At 34.0% G+C, this 26510-nt stretch overlaps 1 protein-coding gene across 7 annotated transcripts in view; it reads left to right on the top strand.

The window, feature by feature from the left end:
• Positions 1-26510, top strand: part of Asator (tau-tubulin kinase asator) — a 131959-nt gene that overhangs the window by 86322 nt on the left and 19127 nt on the right. For all 7 annotated transcript variants that reach the window (XM_023173717.2, XM_023173720.2, XM_023173716.2 and 4 more), the window contains exons 11-12: positions 21909-22195; positions 25501-25972. In XM_023173717.2, coding sequence (XP_023029485.1) covers positions 21909-22195; positions 25501-25972 — 759 coding nt within the window. The remainder of the gene's footprint in view (positions 1-21908; positions 22196-25500; positions 25973-26510) is intronic.

The raw sequence follows: 26510 nt of genomic DNA, 5'->3' as shown, positions 1-26510 counted from the left end.
AAAAACTTCAAAACCAACGATAGGTTCCACTTTTTTCAGAGATATTGAATGGTTAACAGTGATAAAACCATATATTTTCTGTCATCAATTTTTTTTTGTATGTAATATGTGACATATTGGGTTGCTCTCTCTCTGTATATCTAGATTACTGTATCCATATTGATATTCAAATAAAATGTTGTTTTTTTCCCAAGTATACACACAATCTGAAATTCATGAGTTTTTCAAATATTTTTGAAAAGAAAGGAAGAACTGGCAAGTATCTCAATGAAACAATTCAAAGGGAAAATGTTTCGCTACCAACGGCCGAGGAAATACCTGTTGAATTATTCAATAATAATAATAATAATTTTATTAACCATTATCAGTACATAATGTACATATGGTAAGTCAATAATTGTAATATATGTTATATACATATTAAGAATAAAAATAATAGTTAGTCATACTTGAATAACAAATTAAAGAATAAAGATAAAATATAAATATATAAACCTAAAACACGGCACCTAATATATAAATGTTACAATTTAAAAACAATTACATATATTTTATTACAGTGGGAATTATTCCCAGGAATTATCACTCCAATAGTCATTTAAACTATAAAAACATTTTTTTATTAAGAATAGTTTCGTATTATTCTTAAAGATTATATATGATTTTGACTCCTTGATTTAATCAGGTAATTTATTGTAAAGTGAGATAGCATTGTATATTGGAGAATTTTTAAATTTATTTGATTTGTGAGAGAGTATCCTTAACATACCACCATGACGTGTATGATAATTATGAGTAGAACCATTCGTTTCAAAAGATGCAAGATTATTTCTTACATAAGTCACACATTTGAATATATATATATATGCATGGAACTGATAATATATTTTCCCTTACGAGAATCGGTTTGCAGCTATCACGATAATCCATATCAAAAATCAGTCTTATAATGCGCTTTTGGGCAACAAATATTCTATTAAAATCTCTACCACATCCCCATGCCATTATATTTAAGGAAATATGCGGATATGCCATTGCAAAATATATACTTAAGAGATTTTTTTTATCTACAAGCAATTTCATCTGCTTAATCGCGAAGAATGCTGCATTAAGTTTCTTGAAAACCTCATCAATATGTAGATCCCAATTTAAAGATGCATCTAACATGGTTCCTAGAAATTTAACATCATGTGCCATGGCTATTCCATCAGTTATATCAACTCCATTTGGAATGTTATTTTTTATATCATAAAATTTCATCGAAACAGATTTGGAGGTATTTAATATCAAATGATTGCATTCACACCATGACGTAAATCTATCAATAACCTCTTTGACTCTTGTTAATACATCTTCCAGTGTAGACCCTGTGATTGTCATTGTGGTATCACCTGCAAAGTTATGTGGCAATTGTTAACATGTTCTGAGAGATCATTAACAAATACCACAAAAAGTAAAGGTCCCAGTACTGATCCCTGAGGAACTCCTAATGTCACATCATGTTCCTTGGACACAATATTGTTATATTTGACTGTCAAATGTCGACCATTCATATAGGATTTTATCCAAGTCAGAATGTTATGTGGAAACCCAAGCCTCTCTAACTTTATATATAGAAAATCTGATGGAACAGTGTCAAATGCCATTGACAAATCAAAAAAAAACTAATTACAAAACTATTGGCATCAATTTCGGAGTATATGTTATTGAGATAATCGTAGGCAGCGGTTTCTATGGAACGATCTTTCCTAAATCCATGTTGATTATTACATAGTATATTATTTGACTCTAAATAATTCACTATTCTAGTAGCCACCACTTTTTCATACAATTTCGAAAGAGAACAAAGTAATGAAATTTGTCGGTAGTTATTCAGTTCATTTCTATTTCCTTTTTTAAAAAGAGGAATGACTAAGACTTTCTTGAACTCTTCTGGAAAGTAGCCCTAGCATGTGGGATAGATTCATTAGATAAATGAGAGGAGATAAAATAAGGTCAAATATTTTTTTAACAACTGGTATTGACATGTCATCTGATCCACTCGAATTTTTATTTTTCATTAATCTCAATGCAGCATGAATTTCAGCTTAAGTAATCGGTCCATTCTCAAATGAGTGTACAATATTAAAATTTGTACTAGTTGTACAAGGTAATGTTAGATTTTGAACTAAGTGTGTGGAAAAAAAAGACTTCTTTACTGTTCTTGATGGCTATTTTCATGTCGAAATAGATGATCAAAGTTCTAACTACACTGCTTCTGGCACCCCATTTGGGTGATAAAAGTGTTGCAGAACACCATTTGGAATTTGTTCTGTACCGTAAGTGTTCTAAAACAGAACTTGGAGGCAATAAAAAACTAGGCTCCAATTTCTCCTCTATTACAATTGCTCAAATACGACTTAGAAGTTCAGTATAAGCCGGGAAAATACCTGATACGTTGTCGCGAGATTATCTGTTAGGAAAAGATCTCAAGTCAGACAAGGAATTCCAATTTGCTGTACATTCAATCATAAAAAATATTTCTATGTCTGATGAATGAAAATTACAGATCAAAAACAAAATTCAGGAAGATTTTGAGTCGTCGTTTCTGAATTTTGTGGTGGTGACCAAGAAATAATAATAAATTATCTTCGTAATGTAACCAGACGAGCTTTATCTGCTATAAATATTTCTGGAGTAGTTAACGAACAGTGCTGAAGATGCTCAAGAACTAGTCCAGGTGAGGAAGGAAGGATGTAAGGATCACTCCAGAAACTTCGTTCTGGTTTCAGCAGCCATAACAAGCAAAGTATACCAGTGAAATAATTGTAAAGTGATATCGAAGTATTTTTGAGTTGTAAAGGTATGCTCTACAACGTAGCCTGCGTTATGTTACAACGGCGAACCAAGTTTCGAGTGAGACAAATTACGATCCTATGAAAGTCCTTGAGTGATCTTAAGAGGTTTGTAGAGCATAAAAAAGCATTCGAAAGTAGGATATATGCGAAAGCTACGACCGAGAGGAGACAGATTGATTTGAGTCCGATGACTACAAAGAGTGATTGAAGTATTGAATTGTAAATTATGTTATTGAATAAAGTTGTTGAATTTGAGTCATTATAACACTTATTTATTGAGAACCCCCTGTAGACATTGTGCACAGCGGAGAGTTTGTAAAAGTGTTTTTCAATTTGCATAGTTTGTTCCACAATAAAAATGAATTATTGTTTTCGGTTTTGAATGATAAGAATACACAGTGTTGGTTTTCATTAAGAGTCTCTATATCTGGGTATCAATAAGGGTCGCTAATATATAAATTCGAAAATTTCAATTAACAATTTATCATTAGATTTCATACAAGACATAATCAGCACCAAACTCTTTTTGCCTTTTCTTATACTTGACACTGCCTATTTCCCCAAATCGTTTTTTAACCCTCCAAAAACTCTCTAGTCGTATAGACTTTGAGTTAGGATAGCGAGCACCATACATTCTACTGACATATTCACCTAAAATATAGATCATATTTATCATTTCTTCGGTAGACAATTTCATTTCGAGAAGAAAAAATAGTAGCTTTCAATTATAAATTCACTGCTGAATAATTGAATGAAGTAATGTAAAAAAAATGCTTCTCAAATCTTTGAATCGATTAGGCAATTTATTGTACAGCTTCATTGACATGTTACGAGGAGTTTTTTCTGTTATTGTTAACCTATGTATAGGGAGCACGAAATAATTTCTTCTTGTTCCATAGGAATGTTGATTAATATTGTTAAAGAACGGATGCCTATTTTTCAATACAAACATTAAGCATTCATAAGTATAAAGAACATATATCGTCATTATCCCGTTATTCTTGAAGACATTTCCACACGATTGATTATACTGCAAATTACTCATCATTCTGATTGCTCTTTTCGGAATTTCTGAAAATATTTTATTCATATTACTATTGCTTCCCCAAAATATGATTACATATCTAGCTACATACTCAAAATTGGAAAAATATAAAATTTTTACTGATTTTTTGTTAAGATATTTGTGAACCACCCTTAGTCCATACGAAATTTTGCTCAATTTGTTAGCTGTATAATCAATATGTTTGTTCCATTTCAAGAATTCATCAATATGAAGTTCTAGAAATTTAGTGTCTTCTGAATATTTTATTGTAATGTTTTCAATATTCAAATTTTGAATAGTTTTTCACCACTTTTTTTCCCTTTTTATAAAAGTGGTAAACATAGAAAGTTTCAATTCTCTTTTCTTCATTATGATTTCCTACCACGTAGTAAAGGCTACATCCATCAGTGTATATGGGACATTGAATTAACAAATATAAACTATAAAATAATGCTTAGAGACATGAGCAAGTATATGGACAGAATAATATTAGGCCCAGCTGAGCAGATACAAATATATGTACATGAATATTGAGTAAATGTAAATATATCATGCTACGTAATGAACATTGATAGCCATTTCGTGTTGATTTCAATAACTTGTTTACACAAAGCTACATGCCAATTTCTCTATAGAGCCTTGGTTGAATTCATCCACACTATAATAGGGCCTCCCAACAAGGAATTCTTTTCCTTTTTTTCTGAATTTCTTTTCATTATGTAAGCGCCTTAAATTAATGGGAAGGTGATTAAATAACTTCTTGCTATTGAAAATTATAGAATTTTCTGTAAGGGCCAGAGTAGATGTTGAAAGGGAAATGAAGTAAGACTGACGTGTAGTATAAGTTGAGGTGGTATTAAATTGATTTTCATATTTTTTGTGGGTGAGACACACGGTTTCCAAAATAAAAAGACATAAAGGTCAGAATTTTTTTGATTCACAAATAAGGGGCGTAGGCCTTGCATAAATATCTGATGGATCTTTTTTGTAGAGAGAATTACCATATTGAAACGAAATTGTACACAATTTACCCAGAAACAAATTCCATAACGTTAATAGGACTCAATTTATGCAAAATAAACTACTGCCAGAAACTAACGAAATTGTAAGGAAAATATATTGATAAAGAATAATTAAAGTTCGAAGAGATATTATAGATAGAGTTAATTGATGACTTTTTCATACTCTCCTCAAAAATCAGATATATTTCCGGTTGAAATAAAATGGTCAATCCCTACATTTTCTAAAAGCTCATAGTATGGACTATTCTGGGATGGCCCTATGTAACAGGTGTTCCATTCAAAATAAACTAAGGAAAAAGTTATCCCGAGTTTTGTTTACCCATGTATAGAGAAAGCACCGTTCGGAAAACTTATGAGGATGAAATGAAAAATATCTGGAGTATTCTATTTGAAAAAAAAATTATTTATTCTGTCACACATTTATGGGACACCCTGTATATTAGTGATATTTATTGAAACATAGCTTTCATTATTCGCTACAACTTTTCCCGAAACATTTTTTTATCGCTAATAGAGAAGCACTTATCGTCAAACCACCTATTGTTGATACACCCTGTATACCTACTATGCATATATTTCGTAATATTTTTTGGTTATGTACTCACAGCTTAAGTTACTATACATACATATATGTCAGAGTACTTTCAGTCGCTTATTTTCCTGGTCTAATTACGTATTTTTCAAAATACATCACTTTTCATAACTATAGTTATGAAATGTTTTACTTTTCGTAACTTATGAGGGGCGTTCATTTCACTACTATTTTTTTTTTGTGAAAATGGGGAAAAAATGTATGGTTGTCCCTAGAGATTCATATCAAAATAAAATACTTGACTCTATGTCCGAGATGATACAATCGGTAGTTGAGATAAAGACGGACACTTCAGATGTCTGTAATAATGACAGGTACTGAAAAAGTTGAGACGCTTTCGATATTTTATTCATCAAAGTCTTCATGTCTACAAGGAAAAAGTAAAAAAAACGGCATCGGATTTTGAATCTTAGATAAGATGTTACACAAAAACTGCAAAGATTTGTAGAAAATGTTTAGTATTTTGGTACTTAGATACTTCACTGGGAAATTGGAAAGTCCATTATTGAAAATTTTCGACTTCAAAACATTATGATGAAAAATTAATGACTTTTCGGAATTTTATTGAAATCACTTTTTTTGCTACAACGAATGATTATTTTGAAAAAATGTTTTTAACGCTACAAACCGTTCGCGTGTCATCCTAATGGATGGTCTTAAAAACAGTTATATTTGAAGTAAATAGCAAGAAAATAGTTGGAATATTCAACTGTTTTATTTTTCCACCTTAAGTGTAAAACAATACACCCATAGTGATTAATTTTAAGATAATAAATAGTTTTCAAAAACAGATAAAATACTTTGCTCACGAGAACTTTTTTAAATTCCATGAATTTTTTTGTCCATAACTAAAAATAACTAAGTTCTCAAAAGGCCTATTGCAGTCTGTCAATTGATTTCACAAACAAATATCATATATAGTACTATGTATTGATATAGGAAGAAGGCGTGTTAGAAAAATGGGGAGTGGAAGATGTTCCTAGGGCGCAAAATTGAACATTCTCCGAAAATTTTAAGACGAAAAGGACATTCAACAAGAATAATCCCCCATTAGCTGAATGATACTGTCACTGCCCAAAAGTTTTTTTTTATTCAATATGTAACAAATAAAAATTAGTCGAATTGAATTTATTGTTATATTATTACAAAATGACAAAATGTTTTATAATTATATTATTTGTTGTATAGTTATTTAATAACTAATGTAACTGTTTTATAAAATGAGTGATACTGCTTGTAACTCAATTTTGTTGTTATATTTTTTTTTAAATAAAGTGTTTCATAAAAGTAGTTATTTTTATCAGTTGTTACAGAAATGAAAAAGTCCAATATATCACCCAAAATATCACAAGACTTATGTTGAAAATTCATATCGGAATTTTGAAAGGTATTTGTAAAATAGTGAAGACAGAAAATTGTGTTCACGGTCAAGGCTGTTCCGTTGTAAATTCAAACAGACATCTTCAAGGTCTGGATCAATCAGATTCAATTCGTTTACATGATAATAGTCCAATGGGCTATTTTTTTATTTAAAAAAAAATCGTACAATTTGATTCGTTTCCCTGATAATGTCCAATTTCAAGGTCAAGGTCAAGGCCAATGTTGAAGTCAATAACATTTTTCAATTCAACGAACTTGGCGCCATAAGTAGGTGATGAGTGTCAATATTCAAGGTCAAGATTATGGCACGATGTCAAATGTGTGATGAGGATTATTTTTCGCTGCTCCATTTTTCATTTTTTTTATTTTTAACTAAACTATTCGCATTGTATGTCCGATGTCTTTTTTCGTACCTCATTAAATATTGTTAATGTACAGTTTTCACGAATGGATTCAGGTCTTGGAAAATAGAGTAAACATTTTAAAAATTTCAAGGCAGTCCAATTATATGTCTGTAACAGCTTTGTTTTGAAGGACTTCATAATAAATAATATTTAACAACACTATTTCCTTGCTATTTAACTATGTGAGTGAAACTTAACAACACTATATCCTTGCTATTTATTACTACATAAGTGAAACTTCGTACGGTTCGTAGCATTCAATAATTGTTTTCCGGCAAAATTATTTGTTGAAGCACCAAAAGTGAACTATAGAACTCCGGAAAATCATTAATTTTTTTTTGTAATCCCTTACTGTAATTTTGATATAACGGAACTCCGATTGTTTTGTCATTTCATATCATTACTATTCGTAAAGTTAAATTTCATCAAATTAATTTCATAAAAAAAGTGCATAATAATAACCCCACTCTATATGGTCTATAACAATTTATTTTATGATTTACGTTATACGTTCATAACTTCAAATCTTACATAATAAATACTAGAAAAACTTACCTTTTCACGTCAATTGGAAATCGAAAAAAATTAATGCCGACATCACCCTGCAAGTTACAGCAACCCACAGCTCGACACTTGTTCATTTTGAAACTAGACACAAATTTTTCACAAATACAAAACCACCACTTACAACGATTCACTCTGTAATAATATTCCATGCCTCAACTTGGCTCGCTTGGTAAACGCCTCAGATTCAGTCGGTTGCGCTGTAGGTCAGCCGCGCATAAAATTCGAGGTGGGGAATCTTGACCCAAATATGGCGGAGAGTGAACTTACTTGTGTTTACTTCTATACGGTACCACAACCAATTTTCAAAATTCCCGGCAAGAAAAAAGTTAATTTTTAATGAAACATTTTTGACAGGTCAAAACCTGTTGCTCTGTCGCTATGTTCACTGTAACTTCACAACCCGATCGAGTTTACTCTGTACCTTGTTTCGTAACAAAACAACGATATTAAACTTGCAGCAACGCATTTCAGAGAGATCCAGAGTTAAGTAGATCGTGATGTAAGTATCTATTCCATTTTGACCGCACATTTTGATACAAAAGGGCGCCAAGGAATTGATTGCACACGGGCGCTACATGAGCTAAAGCCGCCCCTGTATTTTATCTTGATTCAAGTCTCCAGGAACAACCATAAAATATCAATAATTTGAGACTTCCTCATATCAGTTTACAAAACCGCCACACGATGGGGGTGTTATTGAGATTTTGAGTTGAAAGAATTTTTATCATGTCATGTTTCTTGAACATTTGAATGTTGATGTACTTTTTAGGTTCTATTTTCAGGGTGTTTATTAAACATGCGGCAAAAAATTAAGGGACTATTCGTTGGATTATTCTAAGGATATTTTGTCCTTTGATTATAGGGCGCTTTGTTTCGAAGATACAGGACGAAAACAAATTTCGACAATAACAATTTTGCTAATTTTGAAATTATTAATGTAGCCAAAATAAAAGTATAGCATACTATACTGGACCTACCAAGTAATAAGGAACCTCAGAGTAACAAAAGACAATAGAGAGGAGGCCTTTTCCATCCTTACATTGAAGTCAGCATAACTTTGTTTGTTTACGGGAAATAAGTTGGACCATAAAACAGTGGCGGTTGGTTTAGTTGATAATCGGAGGGATAGTATATATTAATAAAATAAATCATTTCGGGTGAAAATGTATTCTGTTCAAATAGTTCCTGCACGAAATCTGATTTATTATTAATGATTATGGAAATGAGGTCAGTTTTTCTACCATCTACTAGATTTTTATTTATGTATGGCTTTATAATAAAGCGCATGGTTTACTGGGTTAAAATTAAATTATTTCATATGAACTAATTCATAATGATGATGAATGTTAGTTTCAAAAGTAATGAACTTTGCTTCGTATAATCAGATGAAGAAATTTGTTATTTATTCTTAGATTTTATAAACAAGCGGTACGGTTTGTGAGATATGAAGAATTTTATATTGGAAATCATGATTTCATTCAAAATTGGTATCTAGGGGTCTTTGTGGAAAGAAATTATGAGGGAATATTTTTGATGTTTTTTATGATAATTTTTTTGATCTTATTCTTATAAATGAAGTTTTTGAAACTAGGTTTATATTATTTCATTATTTGACATATCCAAACCAAAAAAAGGTTAAAAAAATTAATTTGAAAACGGATTTAACACCGGTTGCACAAGAATAACTTTTTAGTATACAAACTGAACATTGAGCAGAAAGCTTTTTAATCTGTTGATCACAGAATGAATATGACTCATGGCACACATGTGAAAAACATATTTTTCATTTTTGTATACATTTTTTTTAATTTACATTAATGATTTTTCGTAATTATAGAATTCGTCAGCATGAATTATTGAAGAAAAAAAACAATGTCGGTCCGCAAAGACCCCTAGATACCAATTTTGAATGAAATCACATAACAATATCAAACCTCAATCGTAATTATAAATATTCATGATTTCTAATCGAAAATTCTTCATATCGGACCTCACAAACCGCTTGTTCATCAAATCTGAGAATAAATCACAAATTTCTTCATCTGATTATATGAAGCAATATTCATCACTTTCAAAATTAACATTCATCATTGTTATGAATTAGCTAATTTGAAATAATTTAATTCTAACCCAGTAAACCACGCGCTTTATTATGAAGCCATATATGAATAAAAATCTCATTTCCATAATCATTAATAAAAATCAGATTTTCTGTAGGAATTATTTAAACAGAATACATTTTCACCTGAAATGATTTATTTTATAAATATATATCCCTCCGATTATCAACTAAAATAACCGCCACTGTTTTATGGTCCAACTTACTTCAAATGTAAACAAACTCTCCATAACCCCTCATCACACGCCACCCCCCTCGCCCATAAATTGTACAGAAAAAGATAGTACGATACCCGCTTCAAAATACATATATTTTATTGGTATAGGCATGGCAACTCTATGTCTTATTATTACTCTTGAGGTTGGAACCTATCAACAACATTCCGGTTACTACAAACGGCTGCAGACATTCAATTTGAAGTGATCCTGGTGTTTTTGAAAGAGTTCGGGAGTCAATGAGGAGAAGATTGGATTCTTGCATCCAAGCAAGGGAAAGTCATTTTCAACAGTTATTGTAGATTGAGAAAAATATTACATGTAATTTTTGGTAATAAATTGTTATTGTTCGCTCCGTATCTTCGAAACAAAGCGCCGTATAAAAAATCATCAAAGGACAAAATATCCTTAGAATATATATTCAATATTCATCCTGTATAGCAAAGTGACGGAACAATTCACCACCTATCATTCTTCTTTTATAGGTTGGTATTGGTCGATCTATCAAGGGGATACATTACTCTACTGATTTTAATGTCTATACAGGGTGTCCCTGGACTTCCTCTTTTCCTCTCGGGAATATATAGATGGGGTCAAAATATCACCAGTACTTCATATAACTTTTTTTCCTAAAAGTCTTCGTAACCAAGTTACGGGCCCTCGAAGTTACAAAATGAAAAATGTTTTTCTTTGATAACTTTTCAAGTGAAAATTCAAAATCATCCAAATTTTGGTAATTGACTAAACAAATGAATTCCGTCGATGAGCTTTCATGCAGGAGTCAGTTGTTTTGCTACAAAGTCAGGAACGGACTACCCCCGATGGTCCACACCCCAAAACTTTGAAATGACAGATATTTTTCAATATTTTTCAACAAAATAAGGTTACTTGGACAATTTTATGAATAAAAGTACTCGTGTGGAAAGTCGATCGGAGCAACGAGTCTTGATAAAAATGTAGTTCTACTCGACGACATCAAACCCGCTAGCCCACCATTATTTGAAATGAATAATTATCAAAGCAGAAATAATAATGATAACGTTAATTCAACAACATTTATAACAGGAATAATACAAAGTATGCTAAAATGAAGTCGTAAACAAAAAGTACAGTACCTATATGGAAGTTTAAGTCACAATTGTGATAGCAGATATTTTTTCAAAAGAAATATCAAGTTCTGTAGATTCGTGGTGTTTTTAAACTAACAAGCTACTCTACTATGAAATATCGAATTCATTCCATATTTTGTATGTACATAATACGTGTGGAATAATCACGTTTCGTGTTGATCAGTTATCTGAATCTCATGAAACTCAACATTCGAATGTTTCAAATTCTTCTTCACAGCTAAACTGTTGAGGAGTTTCACTGATAATTATAATTTTATGGGAGAAATTCTTTAACACGAATCTAAATTTAGCTGAAAAAACGCACATCGGAAAAAATATTTACTATACTAATAAAAAGCAAACGAATGAACTACAAAAACGGCTGCACATGATCAGGTGAAAAATATCCAGGGAATAATTATGTTCCATTTCTTTCACAGATGTTGACAAAAAAACCTTTTAGAAAGTTTTGATAAAAAATGAGAAACTGGAATGCGATTTTGTTTTGTTGAGTGGTGCGTTGTCATATGACTATCATTGTATTGTCAATATTCTATAGGATATTTTGAATTTTTTTGATATGGCCGAACAGTTTACATTCAATGAATATGCAGATATGTATGTATTTTATGGACGAGCATTTTGTAATGCTGCAGAAGCTCGTCGTCTGTATTCCGAGCATTTTCCCAATCGAACGGTACCGTCAAGAGAAACATTCGAGCGTGTCGATCGCAGCTTGAGGGAGACAGGTTTGTCTAATGGATAATTAATTGGATCATGTTGTTTTATTTACATATTATTGTAGGTACAGTTTTGCCAAAACGAGGTGGTGAGGGCACTCCTAGGACTGTACGTACCGTTGTATTGGAGGAAAATATTTTGGAAGCCGTCGCTGATGATCCTTCAATGAGCATCAGAAATCTATCAGAACAGTTCCATACATCCAAGTCCACTATTCATAGAATAATTAGGGAACAACTGCTCCACCCATTTCACATCCAGAAGGTACATGCCATGACACCTCAAGATTTTCCAGCACGACTGGAATATGCCAATTGGTTCATGGATAGGCAAAGAGAGGATATGACTTTTATTAATCGAGTTTTATTCACTGATGAAGCAGGTTTCAGTAGAGATGGAGTTATCAACTCTCATAATCTCCATATATGGGCCGAAGAAAATCCCCATGGGATATTGCAAACCAAACACCAACGGAAATTCAACGTGAATGTTTGGGCTAGTATCATAGGAAACCATCTTATAGGACCATTCGTTCTACAGGACCGATTGAATGGAGAACGTTATTTGGAGTTCATTCAGAACGATTTGAATGGACTTTTGGAACATGTTCCATTGCAAACCCGAAGAGATATGTGGTTTATGCATGATGGCGCTCCTCCTCATTTTAGTTTGATTGTGCGTGACCATCTGAACCATATTTTCCACAATAGATGGATTGGTAGAGGTGGGCCATATTCATGGCCATCGCGGTCTCCGGATTTAAATCCATTGGATTTCTTTCTGTGGGGGCATCTAAAAAGCCTTGTTTACGCTACACCTATTCACACAAGAGATGCATTGTTGAATAGAATAACATTACATTGTGAAGCCATACGAAACGACCCTGGAATGCTATTTCAAGTACAGAGAGGGTGTCTTCGCAGACTAAGAAAATGTATAGAGAGAGAAGGTGGTCATATCGAGCAGTTTCTGTAGCGGATTTTTCATTTCTGTTTGCTCTTGAGGCTCTTGAGTTTTGTTAGTTAAACGTGTTTGCATTATAAAAATTCGTTATGAACATTTTACCTATCATTTCCATTTTCCTTAAAAACTAATATTTTCAAATAATGGTAGACATCTCAGGATAAATGTTGTTGAATTAACGTTATCATTATTATTTCTGCTTTGATAATTATTCATTTCAAATAATGGTGGACGAGCGGGTTTGATGTCGTCGAGTGAAACTACATTTTTATCAAGACTCGTTGCTCCGATCGACTTTCCACACGAGTACTTTTATTCATAAAATTGTCCAAGTAACCTTAATTTGTTGAAAAATATTGAAAAATATCTGTCATTTCAAAGTTTTGGGGTGTGGACCATCGGGGGTAGTCCGTTCCTGACTTTGTAGCAAAACAACTGACTCCTGCATGAAAGCTCATCGAAGGAATTCATTTGTTTAGTCAATTACCAAAATTTGGATGATTTTGAATATTCACTTGAAAAGTTATCAAAGAAAAACATTTTTCATTTTGTAACTTCGAGGGCCCGTTACTTGGTAACGAAGGATTTTAGGAAAAAAAGTTATATGAAGTACTGGTGATATTTTGACCCCATCTATACATTCCCGAGAGGAAAAGAGGAAGTCCAGGGACACCCTGTATATAGAACTGTTTAAACTGATACGATATTAATCCCTATTATATTAAATACAGTTAATTTAAGTATTTCGCGCACACAGGGCCATAGCGAAAAGAAAAACCGGGGGGGGAATTCAAATTTTCCCAACCCCACCAGCAAAATTTCCCAACTTTTTCCCAAGTCGAAAAAGCAGGGGAGGGAGGCTCCCCTCCCCCCATGGCGACGGTCCTGCGCGCACATAATACTTGCCCTTCATACCGTATAATTTAAATGTACGATGTATGTTCAAAAAATGAGATGAATTCGCATTTTTATCAAAAAATATTTATCTGATCATCAATTGCTATTTTGTCCCCGTCAGATACAGTACACTGTGCCAACGTTTTTTCCAATCTTCGAAGCAGTTCTGATATGCACTTTTTGGTATGTCCTTAATTCGGCGATGTCAGCCATTCGATTTTCATCACCTCAACCGATGCAAAACGCCATCTTTCCATGGGTCTCTTCAATCTTAGGAACATGAAAAGGTCGCTGAGGGCCAAATCTGGTGAATACGGTGGCCGAGGAATGTTTATGGTGTTGTTTTTGGACAAAAAATTACGAACAAGCGATGTCAAGTGAGGAGGTACATTATCGTGATCCAAAAGCCAATTGTTTTTCTACCATACTGGACGATTTCTTCGTATTGCTTCTCGCAAGCGGCGACCACTTCGCCATGGTAATCGAAGAAAACAGTCATTTGATCCTACTTGGCGTACTTTTTTTAGTATTGCCTCTCCAGGGCTCTTTCATTGGGGCGATTGGACTTTGGTTTCGATGTCATAACCATATACCCATCATTCGTCACTAGTTGTGACCCTTTTAAGCAAATCTAGATCGCTGTTGATGTTATTCAATAATTCCTCAGCGATGCTCATGCGACGGTTTTTTTGTCAAAAATCAGCAATTTATGAACGAATATTACTGCCACACGGTTCATGTCCAAAATTTCCGAAAACATTTCATGGCATAAGGCCAACATCCTCATCCACTCTTCTGATAGTGATTGGATGATTCTTCATAAAAATTTTCCTCACTACGTCAACATTTTCATCGATTGTTGTTGTTGTGCTGGGGCATCCAGGGCTAGAGTCGTCATTCTCATTTTGCCGATCACCTGTGAAAAGCTTTCATCACTTGTAAACATTTTTCTGACTCAGAGAACAAAATTACGAATTGAGTGCTTCGCCTTGTAATGTTATCCAGATTGTTGCTGAAGAAAAGATGAGGCGTCTAATTCCGAAACATCGGAGAATGATAGTGTTCCATGTGAGTGAAATTTCACGTCTTTCATACTATATTCTGTAGCAATCTTGTGAATGATATTTGATTCAATTCCATAACGAATGTTCGGAGTAGAATCTGGAAAGGAAATAGAGTTTTTTGTATAATTCAATGTAGTTGTTTCAACAGTATTTTTTCGTGTAATGCAATGCTTATAAGAAAGTAGTTGTTTCGGGAAGGTTTTTTGTCTTACAGTTCGTGTTTGAAAGTTACTTTTTTATATGATGAAATAAATTGATTTTTTCATTTCTTTCGATGATTCCCACAATTTTTTTGTATGAAGATGAACAAGTAGAAAGCCAAAACCTTTTTTTTTCCCAAAAAATTTATATCTTCTAACAATAAACCCCTTTCAATTCAAACATCATTTTCATTGTTCATGTTCACTCTGTTCATATACTTAGAAACTGATTATTAAATTGTTTATATTGCCTCTACCTTCCATTATCGATACATTATCTATTTTTAAACTTAGATAACTGGTTCAGCATTGAACTATCTGAATTGAAGTTAATTGTCGACTCGGCACTCGAGTTGTTACTATTTCTCAACATAAACTGTGTTATTGGGTGAATTGTTCCAAGTTATTCGAGCCGACAGTAAAAAAAAGGTGAGAAATGAATAAATTCATTTAGAATTGTGGCATTTTCTCTTTTTAAAATAGTTTTCAACTTTTTTGGGAAAAGTATAACGGTATAACCAGTAACTATCTTCTTGTATTGTTTGATACCTCTACATTCGTTAGAAGTTTCATTCATTCAAGAATATTTTCAAATAGTACACGTAGCTTGCAGAACGAATAATAGTGTAAGTAAAATAATTAAAAACGATAAAGACAAAACGGAAAGATCGGGAGTATATAAGCTGACTTGTGGCTCTTGCCCAAAACTGTATATTGGGTAAACAGGGAGAACATTTTCCCAAAGAACTAAAGTACATAGAAGTAGTTTCGTAAATAGAAAGACCAATTCCACATTTGCAAACCACCTTTTAGCAGAAGGACATGAACTCAATCATGAATACGATGTGTTACATTTAGAAGAGAAGAGTTTGAAACTCAATTTTCTAGAATGTTTAGAAATCAATAGATTCAGGAATTCGGGTAATTTACTGAATGGTCAATTAAAATTGAATAACACCCCATTACTAAATATTTTTTCAAATATTGAAACTGGGACATAAGCTCAGGTAATTTAATTCATTACAAACTCAGGTACTTGAAATGTGGGTAGTTCAAATTGTGAAATTAGGAATATTAAGCATTGAATATGTGGAATATAGTTAGTAAAGACACGCCCGAAGAAGCCATAGTATGGCGAAACACGTGTTGCGGTTTTGTAAAACTGTTTAGTGAAAATCTCGCAATGAAGTGTTTTTTGAATACGTCTGTGGTTTCTTATTTGGAACAATCAATTGAACATTGGACTTGAATATGAAATTTACAAAAAAAATCAAAGTTTCGATTTTGGGTTGAAATTCGATATGTAGGATCAAAATCGATTTCTAAATAACTTTTTCAAATAACTTATTTCCGTATCTCCAACGCGAAGCAAAGAAGTTATAAATTCAAATTTTTTCTAACAAAGGTTTTTTAATAAGAAATCCGTTTCACTCTGTTGATTGGTCAATTTCTGAATATATTGAAAATGTTGATTACCTGGCAAATCTTTTGGTAAAATCCTACAACGATGCGATGACAAAATACTGCCCATTAAGGAAATACTCTACAAATAAAAAAGACTATCATCGAACCAGTTAAGTACAAACTGATTAGAGAAAAGTATCTTCTGTATAATTCAGTTTTCATATAGAAGTATTTGTTTCGAAAGAATTGGTTTTTCTTTCGTGTAATTCAATGTTTATATGAAAGTAGCTGTTTCAGGAGGACTTTCTTTCAGTCTGTGTCTGAAAGTTACTTCTTTGCATAATCTGCACATCCATGTATAGAGTTACTTATTTTCAAATTGATTACTTTCTTCCTTTCTTTGGACGATTCCCTCATCCTTTTTTTTGTATCAAGATGGAGTAGTAGAAAGCCAAAAACTTCTTTCCCAAAAATATATACAACTGTTCATTGAAGAAAGTAAAAAAGGCAGCTTATGATCGATTTATTACTTCAGCTGAAAACAAATCGAAAGCATGCTGGCGGATAATAAACTTTGAAAGAAACAAATATCTCCATGTCAAATCGGTTCCTGATCTCACGCCTGACGATTTTAATGATTTTTTTGTCAATATTGCTGTTGATATACTGAAGTCCTTACCAATTGTATCGCCCAGTGAACTTCTAAATTTCAATAATTTTCCAGCTCCTTGCGAGTCATTTCACTTGTCACCGGTAACACCTCAAGAAGTAACGGATGCCATAAAATATCTGAAGCAAACAAAAAGCCTCGATATTCATGAACTCAACTCCCAAATAATAGTGACATTATTGTAATGACATTATTCTAGTTCCACTCACTGATCTGATAAACTCGATCTTCATATCAGGAATATTTCCAGATTGCTTCAAAATCATCCAAAATAACACCTTCATTCAAAAAAGGCGATAGAAATAATATCAACAACTACCTTCCTATTTCCATTATCTCAGTTTTTGTGAAATTAATAGACAAATTCTGAATAAACGATTGAGGTATTATTTTGAGTCAAATAATTTTTTTACCAACACCCAATATGATTTTCTACCAAATCGCTATACTGCTCTCGCTGTCATAAATTTCGTGAAAAACATAATATCTACATTGGAAGATGGGATACAAGCGGCCATCACCTTGTGTGACCTTTCCAAGGCATTTGATTGCGTGTCACATGATATATTGCTTGAAACATTACTATTACACTCAATCTGATACAATCCTATTTGAAAAACCGCCTTCAAGCAGTAAGTATTAGAAATTCCTTATCTGATTTCAAACACAATGAACTGGTGTTCCTCAAGGTCCTAATATTGACCCTCAAGGGTCAATATTAGGACCGTTATTGTTTATAGTATACACCAACGACTTGAGTAACTATATGGTTCCGGTGAAAACTTTCGTTTGCAGGTGATACGACGTTCATATATTCTGGCATAATTTCATACGCTACTATTTTTTGGGGTGGTTCATCGGATTCTCTCTCAATTTTCCGTTTACAGAAAAAAAGCTATCAGGATCTTGTCCTGTGTCAGCTATCTGGAACACTGCCAACCTCTCTTTATTAGGCACAGAATAATGCCGTTACCGTGTTTGTACATTTTCCAAGTTCTAACAGAGATTCATAAAGACTCCTCGATGTTCACCAAGCAATTGGACATACATAGCTATGCTACCAGACGAGCAGATAACCTGAGATCAAACAGGTTCCGCCTAACCAAATCTAAGAAAAATTCACTAAATTATTATCTCTACAATATATTACCATCGAAATTGAAATCATTAGGTATACATTTATTCAAAATAAAGATAAAAAACTTACTTTTGATGCATTTTTTTTTATTCCACAGAGGAATACATTGAACATTTCAGACTTTGTAGGGAATAAAATTCGTCTCGCCCAATTTTCCAATTTTATGTTACTTTCTATGTTTTAAACTATCGTTTCTTGTTTTAATATAATTTTCAAAAATTACATTATATTAGACTATAAGTTATATTTTAACAATTATTATTCTACGGTATTGTGTTTTTTTTCTTATTATGACATGCTACAAACAAACATGTATTGTAATGTAGTCAAATAAATATATTCTAATTTTATTCAAATATCGAGAATATGCTCATTTCGTGGAATCATAATAGGCTGGGTTTGAGTCTGTCAGTTGGGCTGAGTATTGCGAAAAGTGCGGACCATGAAGAAAGTAGAGTTTCCACATTTTAATGGCACTCGTTATTATGAAAATGATCGCTGTTTAACTAGTTGCTTCAGATACAGCTCACTTAACACCAGCATGATGTCGATTATCAAAGATTATTTTTATCTGCATAAACATCATATGGGATTAAATTTAGTGTCTTGTTCATGACTTGATCATTAACCGTCGTTCTGTGAATATCATTATAATAATGTAAGTAAATATTTTGATATGAAGCTCCAGATATTTTCTTATTCACATCACGTCTGTTTTTATTTCATTAAATTCCTGAAATTGTCCAGCCTTAGTTATATATAGTTCGATAACAAATAATTCATATATTTGTTTATATTAGTTGAGAAAAAAATGCAATTACCACTGTGTTATTTCATTCATCGAGGAGTGGTTGGAGTAAGGTCGAATAACTGAATTTACCCAGTGCAATGAAAGTATCTCCAAACCCTGAAATATAATAAATAAAGTTTGAGTATTGGTGTTGTGAAATGTATCCAAATAATCTCCCACATATCCAAACTATATTTATTTTCCTGATGGCGCCAGCTTGATTGGTGAAACGTGATTCTAATAAAAAGTCATCTTTCAAGGATGGGAAACTCTCAAATACTTTTTGAAGGTACCTGAAACTCAATACAATTTTCTTTTAAGCTATCAGATATTACATGTGAGAGTGGTTATTGGTATCTCCGAGAACATATTCGATATACTCTCCATGATAATAATTAAACAATTCACACAATAGTATTGTTACATTTTCCCCCGTGAGTTTACCAATAATTGGCTACACTCAACAATAATCAAACTTAACTTTATTTCACTTAAAATGCAACAAACACTTCAACTAAAACTTCAAGTATTACTCGAATGTCTATCGTCTTACTAGATCGCTTCGCGTACCGCACTGTAACTTCCACTTGACAGTCTTGATGGGCGAGTGGATGGCGCTTATATTTAGCAATCGAAGACGCCGGAACATTCCTCGGAATTCCATCGAAGCTGGTAGTATTATTCTCGCTACATCGCGCGCTCTCAGCTACGTCACAGTTGGTTTATAGCTACCAGTGGCGGCCGGCGTTATCTTCTTTAGGGTATGATTTACAACACTACCCCTTCCCTGAGGTTGTTTGCCCCGAACAACATTCCAAGAGGAGACATCACGACCCGTGTAAGAACTCTCTATGTGGACAACTTCAGGCTTGCTTCTGGGTGACTAATGGATTCTGTACACCAGATCGTTTATCTTGTTGGTTACCAAATAAGGGCCTTGTTCTTCATCCTGTCCCTGGATAACTGTAATTTGGATCTGGCAAATTTTTGTACTATTTTCAGTCTCTCCTTCAGGTCAGGTACCTCCTGAGAATATCAGATGGGCTGCCACACAATACATCTATCGGAAGATTCAGTTCTCAGCCAGTTAGCAACATGGATGGTGTGTAACCTGTCGCGTCGTGTTGGGAGCTCCTGTATGCCAACAGAAAGAGAGGAACCTATTTATCCCAGTTTCTTTGGTTTTCGGAGACAAACATCGAGAGGTAGTTATTGATGGTGCGATTATGCCTCTCGGCCATTCCATCGGACTGTGGGTGAAGATCTGTTGTTCTTGTCTTCTTCCCAGTTCCAAGGGACTTACTGAAATAGCTGATGACGAATTCTACTTCCTCTTGTACCTGGGAAAGTACTGCTACTATTCCATGTTGGGATACATTCGTGTCCAGTATAAACAAGCCCTCTTCCTTTGGGTATACCAGGATCGGGGCGTTGGTCAAATTCTTTTGCAGGGCAACAAATGCTTGCTGGCAGTCTGGGAACCAAACGTCAAGCTATGCAGCGGTCTGGCAATTTTCCCAAAGTCCTTCACAAAATGCCGATAGTAGCTACATAGTCCAAAGAAGCTTCTTACGTCGTGCTCGTTCTTTGGTGTTGGCCATTTTTGTACTGTCTTCATTTTCTCTGTATCTGTCTCAACTCCCTTTGACGACACGTGTCCCAAGAACTCACCTTTTCCTGGAAGAGACAGCACTTCTTGGGGATGATCTGCATTCCGCAGCCTCGTGAAAACACTCCTCAAGTTTGACTAATGTTCGTCAACACTTTTTCCGGTAACTATAATGTCATCAAGATAGACAGATAGACCAGGTATGTTTTCTAGGTAAGTCCTCTCAAGACCAACACCATCCATTATTCAAATGTTGCGGGTGCATTGCATAATCCTAATGGCATAAAATTAAATTGGTATAATCCATTGCCGGTGGAAACGGCAGTCTTCTCTTTATCTTCGGGGCGAACAGCCACCTGCCAATGTCCGCTTTTCAGATTTAATATTGAGAACCATCTGCATTCATCCAAGATGTTCGGGGTGTCATCTATTCTGGGGGAAGGTAACTATCCTTTCTGATGACATCATTAAGCCTCCTGTAGTCTACACAAAATCTCGTCGATCCAACTTTCTTAGTCACTAACACAACAGTTGACGACCTGGGGCTCTTTGATTCCTCGATTACTCCTTCCTCAAACATGTCCTTAACAATGGATGCTTCTTCGTTTTGTTTTGTTTTTACAAATTCAATGATAACGTTCGATGTTGATTGCTGCCAAACAAATACGCCTTCAAACTTGAAACATACGCTTTATAGATTGTGTCAGGCCAGGCCATGTACTTCTGAGGCCTTCCTAGTAATTAAACTCTAACACTCTCTCGAAGAATACTTTTTTAAATCCCGAGTTTCAAATATTGTTTCCTTTTCACCATCTGTTACATTATTTTATGGAATATGTGCATTACATTATTATTATTATTATGATACACATACGTTTCCCCCAAAGCCCCGATACATTCGGAGGGTGCGCCAGCATTATCAACCAACGACCACTTCCCACACCGTGGGGTAAGTGATCATTTGGTCCGAGTATCATGTGCCCTGAACAAGCACAGTGAGCCATTATTATTAAATTGGCATTGCTTGTTTCTAGGGTGAATTCCAATTTCGAAAAATGTTTCAGATTCTTGCCCATACTTTTCAGCATATCATTTCATAGATTCCCGAACACTCTCAAATGTTTGAATTATTTCACTTTCAGGGGGACTTCCGAGAGCGTGGTCTTCACCTTGTCTTGGGCCCTGTGTCAGATCTTGCCTGAAGCCGCCTCTTCTACAACAAGCCGCTTTCGACGATCTCGTTTTTAAGGTAGATGTGATGCGTAACGTTGCTTCCAAGCACATGCAGAGCGAAGCTGAAGATCAAAAAATATTGGATTCACACAGGTGGGGCAGCTTGCCGGCTCTTAATCTTGTGGAAAAAGAAGGAATGAGGAGTAACGAAGACGGAGAGGAAGAACAGAATGGTGAAGATGAAGGTTTGCAAGAGGTTAGTGGGATATTGTTTATCTAGGTCAGTCACTAAGGTTTTGAAGACCCATAATATACTTGCCATTTCTTGGGATTAATCGAAAGACTCCACATAAGGATTTCGCAAAACATTTAAATGTTCAGAAAAGACAATTTTTTGTATTTCTTCGTTTCTATTAGTATAAAAAGAATGAAGAAAAGGTAGGACAAGCAAAAAAAAATTCTTCAGAAAAATTGTGTAGATCTCGATGTTTCCTTCAGTTACAGTTATCAGAATATATGTGAATCGCATGATGGATTTTCATATTACTATTTATTAAGTTATTTCAAAAGTTTTGTCCGTTTTAATGTCATGTATTTTCGTAGCTAAATATCTCGATAAATAGTTATTCTACTGTGTCGTATACAGTGTGTTTCACGTCTCATGGACACACCCCTATCTTCCGTAATAATCGAGGTAGAATGATCAAACTCTCAGGACTGATGGAAATGCTTAAAATGCACCTACCACCCAAATGAGGTTGGCTAAAGTGATATACATTGCCCGCCACTCGCGATGGAACAACCCATTTTTATGGTAAAACATGCTTGGGGGCAAAATAGGCTCAAAATTCCTTCAGATTCGTGATCAGGACTTCCAAAATACACTTTTTCCCCGAAAAAATTTCGGTCCTGAAAAATCCGAATTTGTCTCACGTATTATGGAAACACTCCCGTATCTTACGTAATAATTGAGGTAGAATTGCCCTTGATATTTCTAAGGTCTTTGACCGCCTGATAAGCGCCTGCACTTCCAGGAACACTTGAGTATGGCGATCCAACGAGCGGGTGCGGCGATGAAACGCACGTATCCGTTCATTGCACAGAACTCTAAGCTCAGTGTTGACAACAAATTGCTAATTTATAAACAAATAATTAGGCCGGCTATGTTGTACGCGAGTCTTGTGTTCTGCAGTCTCAAGAAGTCCCCTTTAATGAGACTCGAGAAAATGCAGAATAAGGTGCTCCGTATTTGCACTAACAGTGACAGATACATTTCATTGAACAATCTGTTAGATCTGGCAGAAGTGGAGTCAGTCACCGACCATATCAGGAGATTGGCTCAGAAATTCCTCAAGTTCTTTCTACCGAAGGGCCCGCTGACGAGGGACGTCACGGCAGTTAGAAGCTTTCATGGACAGCGCCGTAAGCACGGGCTAGTCTATGAAGAACTGGAGATATACCGTGAACGGCGCGGATGCGATCGCGCTTAGTTCATGGAAAAATTGGATAAGAGTATTCACGCACACATGATGACGTGAAAGCAGAAATACTCTTACCTGGTTTTTTAATGAACTTTTTCTAGGGGGTTATCGACAACTGCTACCAACAAACAGACGAATGATTCTCTGAGAAGTACCGAAACGCGACATAATGACAACTTCTGCGTAAGCCTCGGCAGGAAGCGGAAAACTATAGATGAGGCTGATATAAGGCGTTTTTGAGTGGAGAGCCAACCGCCAACACCAGCGGGGGCGTCTTCCACTGCCCCATCGGGTGACTGTGTGGAGGCACTTTTCTCTTCCGTGCGGAATTCTTGAGAGCGCAAATGTATTGGGGTCTTTTCCTGCCACTCCCTCTACCCCATTCACTACCCATCCCAATCCTTCCCACTGTCCCACTCCATAGAGGAAACCCTTGTGTACATTTTGTATATTTGTATATATATTTTTTTATTGTATATATTTTATAAACACCACAAAAAAAAAACTTAAAATTGTATGGAGAATAGTCAATAAAGAACATTTTGATTTTGATACTAATAAATGTAGTGATGTTCATTTTTTGTAGTCTTATCGGTTACTGAGAAAGCACTATTGATATTATTCAAACTACGAAGGGGGAGTTATAATGTACCAAAAAGTTCTGAAATAGGTTCTAAATGGATTGTAGTTCATTATAGTAACAACAAAATATTACTATATTTTATATTCTTCTGAAGTAAGTATAGCAAAAAAGCTACAAGACTTCAAATTACGAAATAACAATTGTCCTCAAACTACAAACGATGGGGTTGATTGTAGCTGAAATTAGATGTTTGTAGTTACCATTAAACACATCAAAAATGAATGAAATAAATTCGAGTATTTTTCTACTGAGCTAACATAACATAACCTATCCTAACCAACATATGTACCCTGAAATCTGAGGTGAAAACTAACGTATTTTAGAATGTATTATTTGGAAAAAAGCATCTACCCTCAACATCTAACCTGACTTCTGAATTCAAAAACGAACTCGTGTTAGATGTTCAGTATTAAGAATTATTTCCAACATACTAACACGAGTTCTTTTTGAATTCGGAAGTCAGGTTAGATGTTGAGGCTAGATGCTTTTTTCCAAATAAAGGACTCTAAAATACGTTGGTTTTCACTTCAGATTTCAGGTTACATATGTTGGTTAGGATAGGTTATGTTAGGTTAGTTCAGTTGAAAAATACTCGATTTTATTTCATTCATTTTTGATGTGTTTAATGGTAACTACAAACATCTAATTTCAACTACAATCAACCCCATCGTTTGTAGTTTGAGGACAATTGTTATTTTAGGATTTGAAGTCTTGTTATCATAGTCTTTTTGCTATACTTCAAAAGAATATAAAATAAATTGATATTTTCTTGTTATTATAATAAACTACAACCAATTTAGAATTTATTTCAAAACTTTTTAGCGCATTATTACTTGTATTTCATAGTTTGAATAATATCAATAGTGATTTCTCAGTAACCGATAAGACTACTTGAGGAAGCTATTCTATAGTGGAATACTTGTTGCAAGTCTGTGAGCCTTTCATAGTGAAAATCACAGTAGAGTGAAATAATAAGTTTTGAATTTATGAATTTGCAGAGAGAGAATTATACACAAAAAAGCGTTTTCCTTAGTCCTCAGTTAAAAAAAGGAAGAAAAATAAAAATAACTTGAAACTTTATAAATTTGTTTGAATTTTAGATCAATATGAAAAAAATATTTCCTCTTGAAAATTTTGAAATACACAGAAATAAAACAAATTTTTATTTGTGAAATTATAAAACAAGGATAGAAATAAAAACAATAATAAACATTTTTTTTCTCAATCTATACACCACAATAGAAAAAAAACAGTATTCGTTGGAATGCTACAGGATGTATCAAATTAAAAAGTATTGATATAAATAACTATCTTTAGTCTTCTGAACCAACTCTGAGTATTTCATACTTCCTGTATTTTCGTTAATGGGTTGACTAGAACGAAGTACAACATTGTTTCAGCTGGTTTTTCATACTTATGCATCCTGTTATATTTTAGGTTGCTGGTAAACTGGAAATAAGAGTAGTGCCAAAAGAGCAAATAAACAAAGAAAACGTTCCAAGACCACAAACTATTTCACCTCCGAAAGCCTTGATGCAAAATGGTCATTCTGAAGCCACCATTACAGAAAAAAAAGTAGTTGAAGTGCAAACAAAAGAGTCCCCTCAAAGACCAAAAATGGAACGAACGAAAAGCATTTTGAAACAAAGCAGCAAAGAAAAAAGTGATCCCATAGAATTGGCCAGTCCAAAACGTGAAAGCATACATTTTGTGATAGAATCAATAGAGGGTGTTGATAGAGGAATAAACCAAGCGCAAGAAGTGGGAGATATTGAGAAAAAGACGAATGAAATTGATCAGGGAACCCAATGTAATATTCAGTGTTCAAAAAAAAGCATAGGAACAGAAAGTCGGAGTGTTATTGAAATGAATTCTGCAGAGTTGATCAAAACTAGTGATAAGCAAATTGGTAAGTTTCACTCAAAAATTCTTTAAATAATGGTCATCAATCAAAGTTTTCATCTAAGCAGTTGTAAATAAATTGAAAATCTGTATATCCCGCCGAACTTAAGATTTTTATAGTTAGAAATAAAGAAATTCAATTTCACTAGTTCGGACTTCCATTGTCTACTATATAAAATGATTTGAAATCCCTGAAACAACTAAAAAAAAGAATTGAAAATGAATAGCTGAAAATAACAATTATATTAACCAAAATAAACCTGAAATGAAATAATAGTGAAATAAAATACAAGTAAAAATGAACAATTGAATAAATAAAAATAAAGAAATGAATAATTAGGAAAATAAAAATAAAAAGTGGAGAGATTCCAAGTCACTTTAGTTCACGACGTTTCGATTGTTAGTATCTACAATCGTCTTCGGGTGATGACTGGACTGATTCCTCCGAGAGATGATTATTTATAGGTCGTTCGAGTACTTTCACTTATCTCCGCTTTCCGTTTTCCGCTTCACTGGTTCCGTGGGAGATGACCGTTTTGGCGGGA

The sequence above is a fragment of the Leptinotarsa decemlineata genome, unplaced genomic scaffold (genome assembly GCF_025532065.1).
Source record: "Leptinotarsa decemlineata unplaced genomic scaffold, Ldec_3_MD MMD2_tig00026340_RagTag_RagTag, whole genome shotgun sequence".
NCBI lineage: Eukaryota > Metazoa > Arthropoda > Insecta > Coleoptera > Chrysomelidae > Leptinotarsa > Leptinotarsa decemlineata.
Note: the sequence above shows the minus strand (reverse complement) of the source record. Positions and strands in the feature narration are given on the sequence as shown.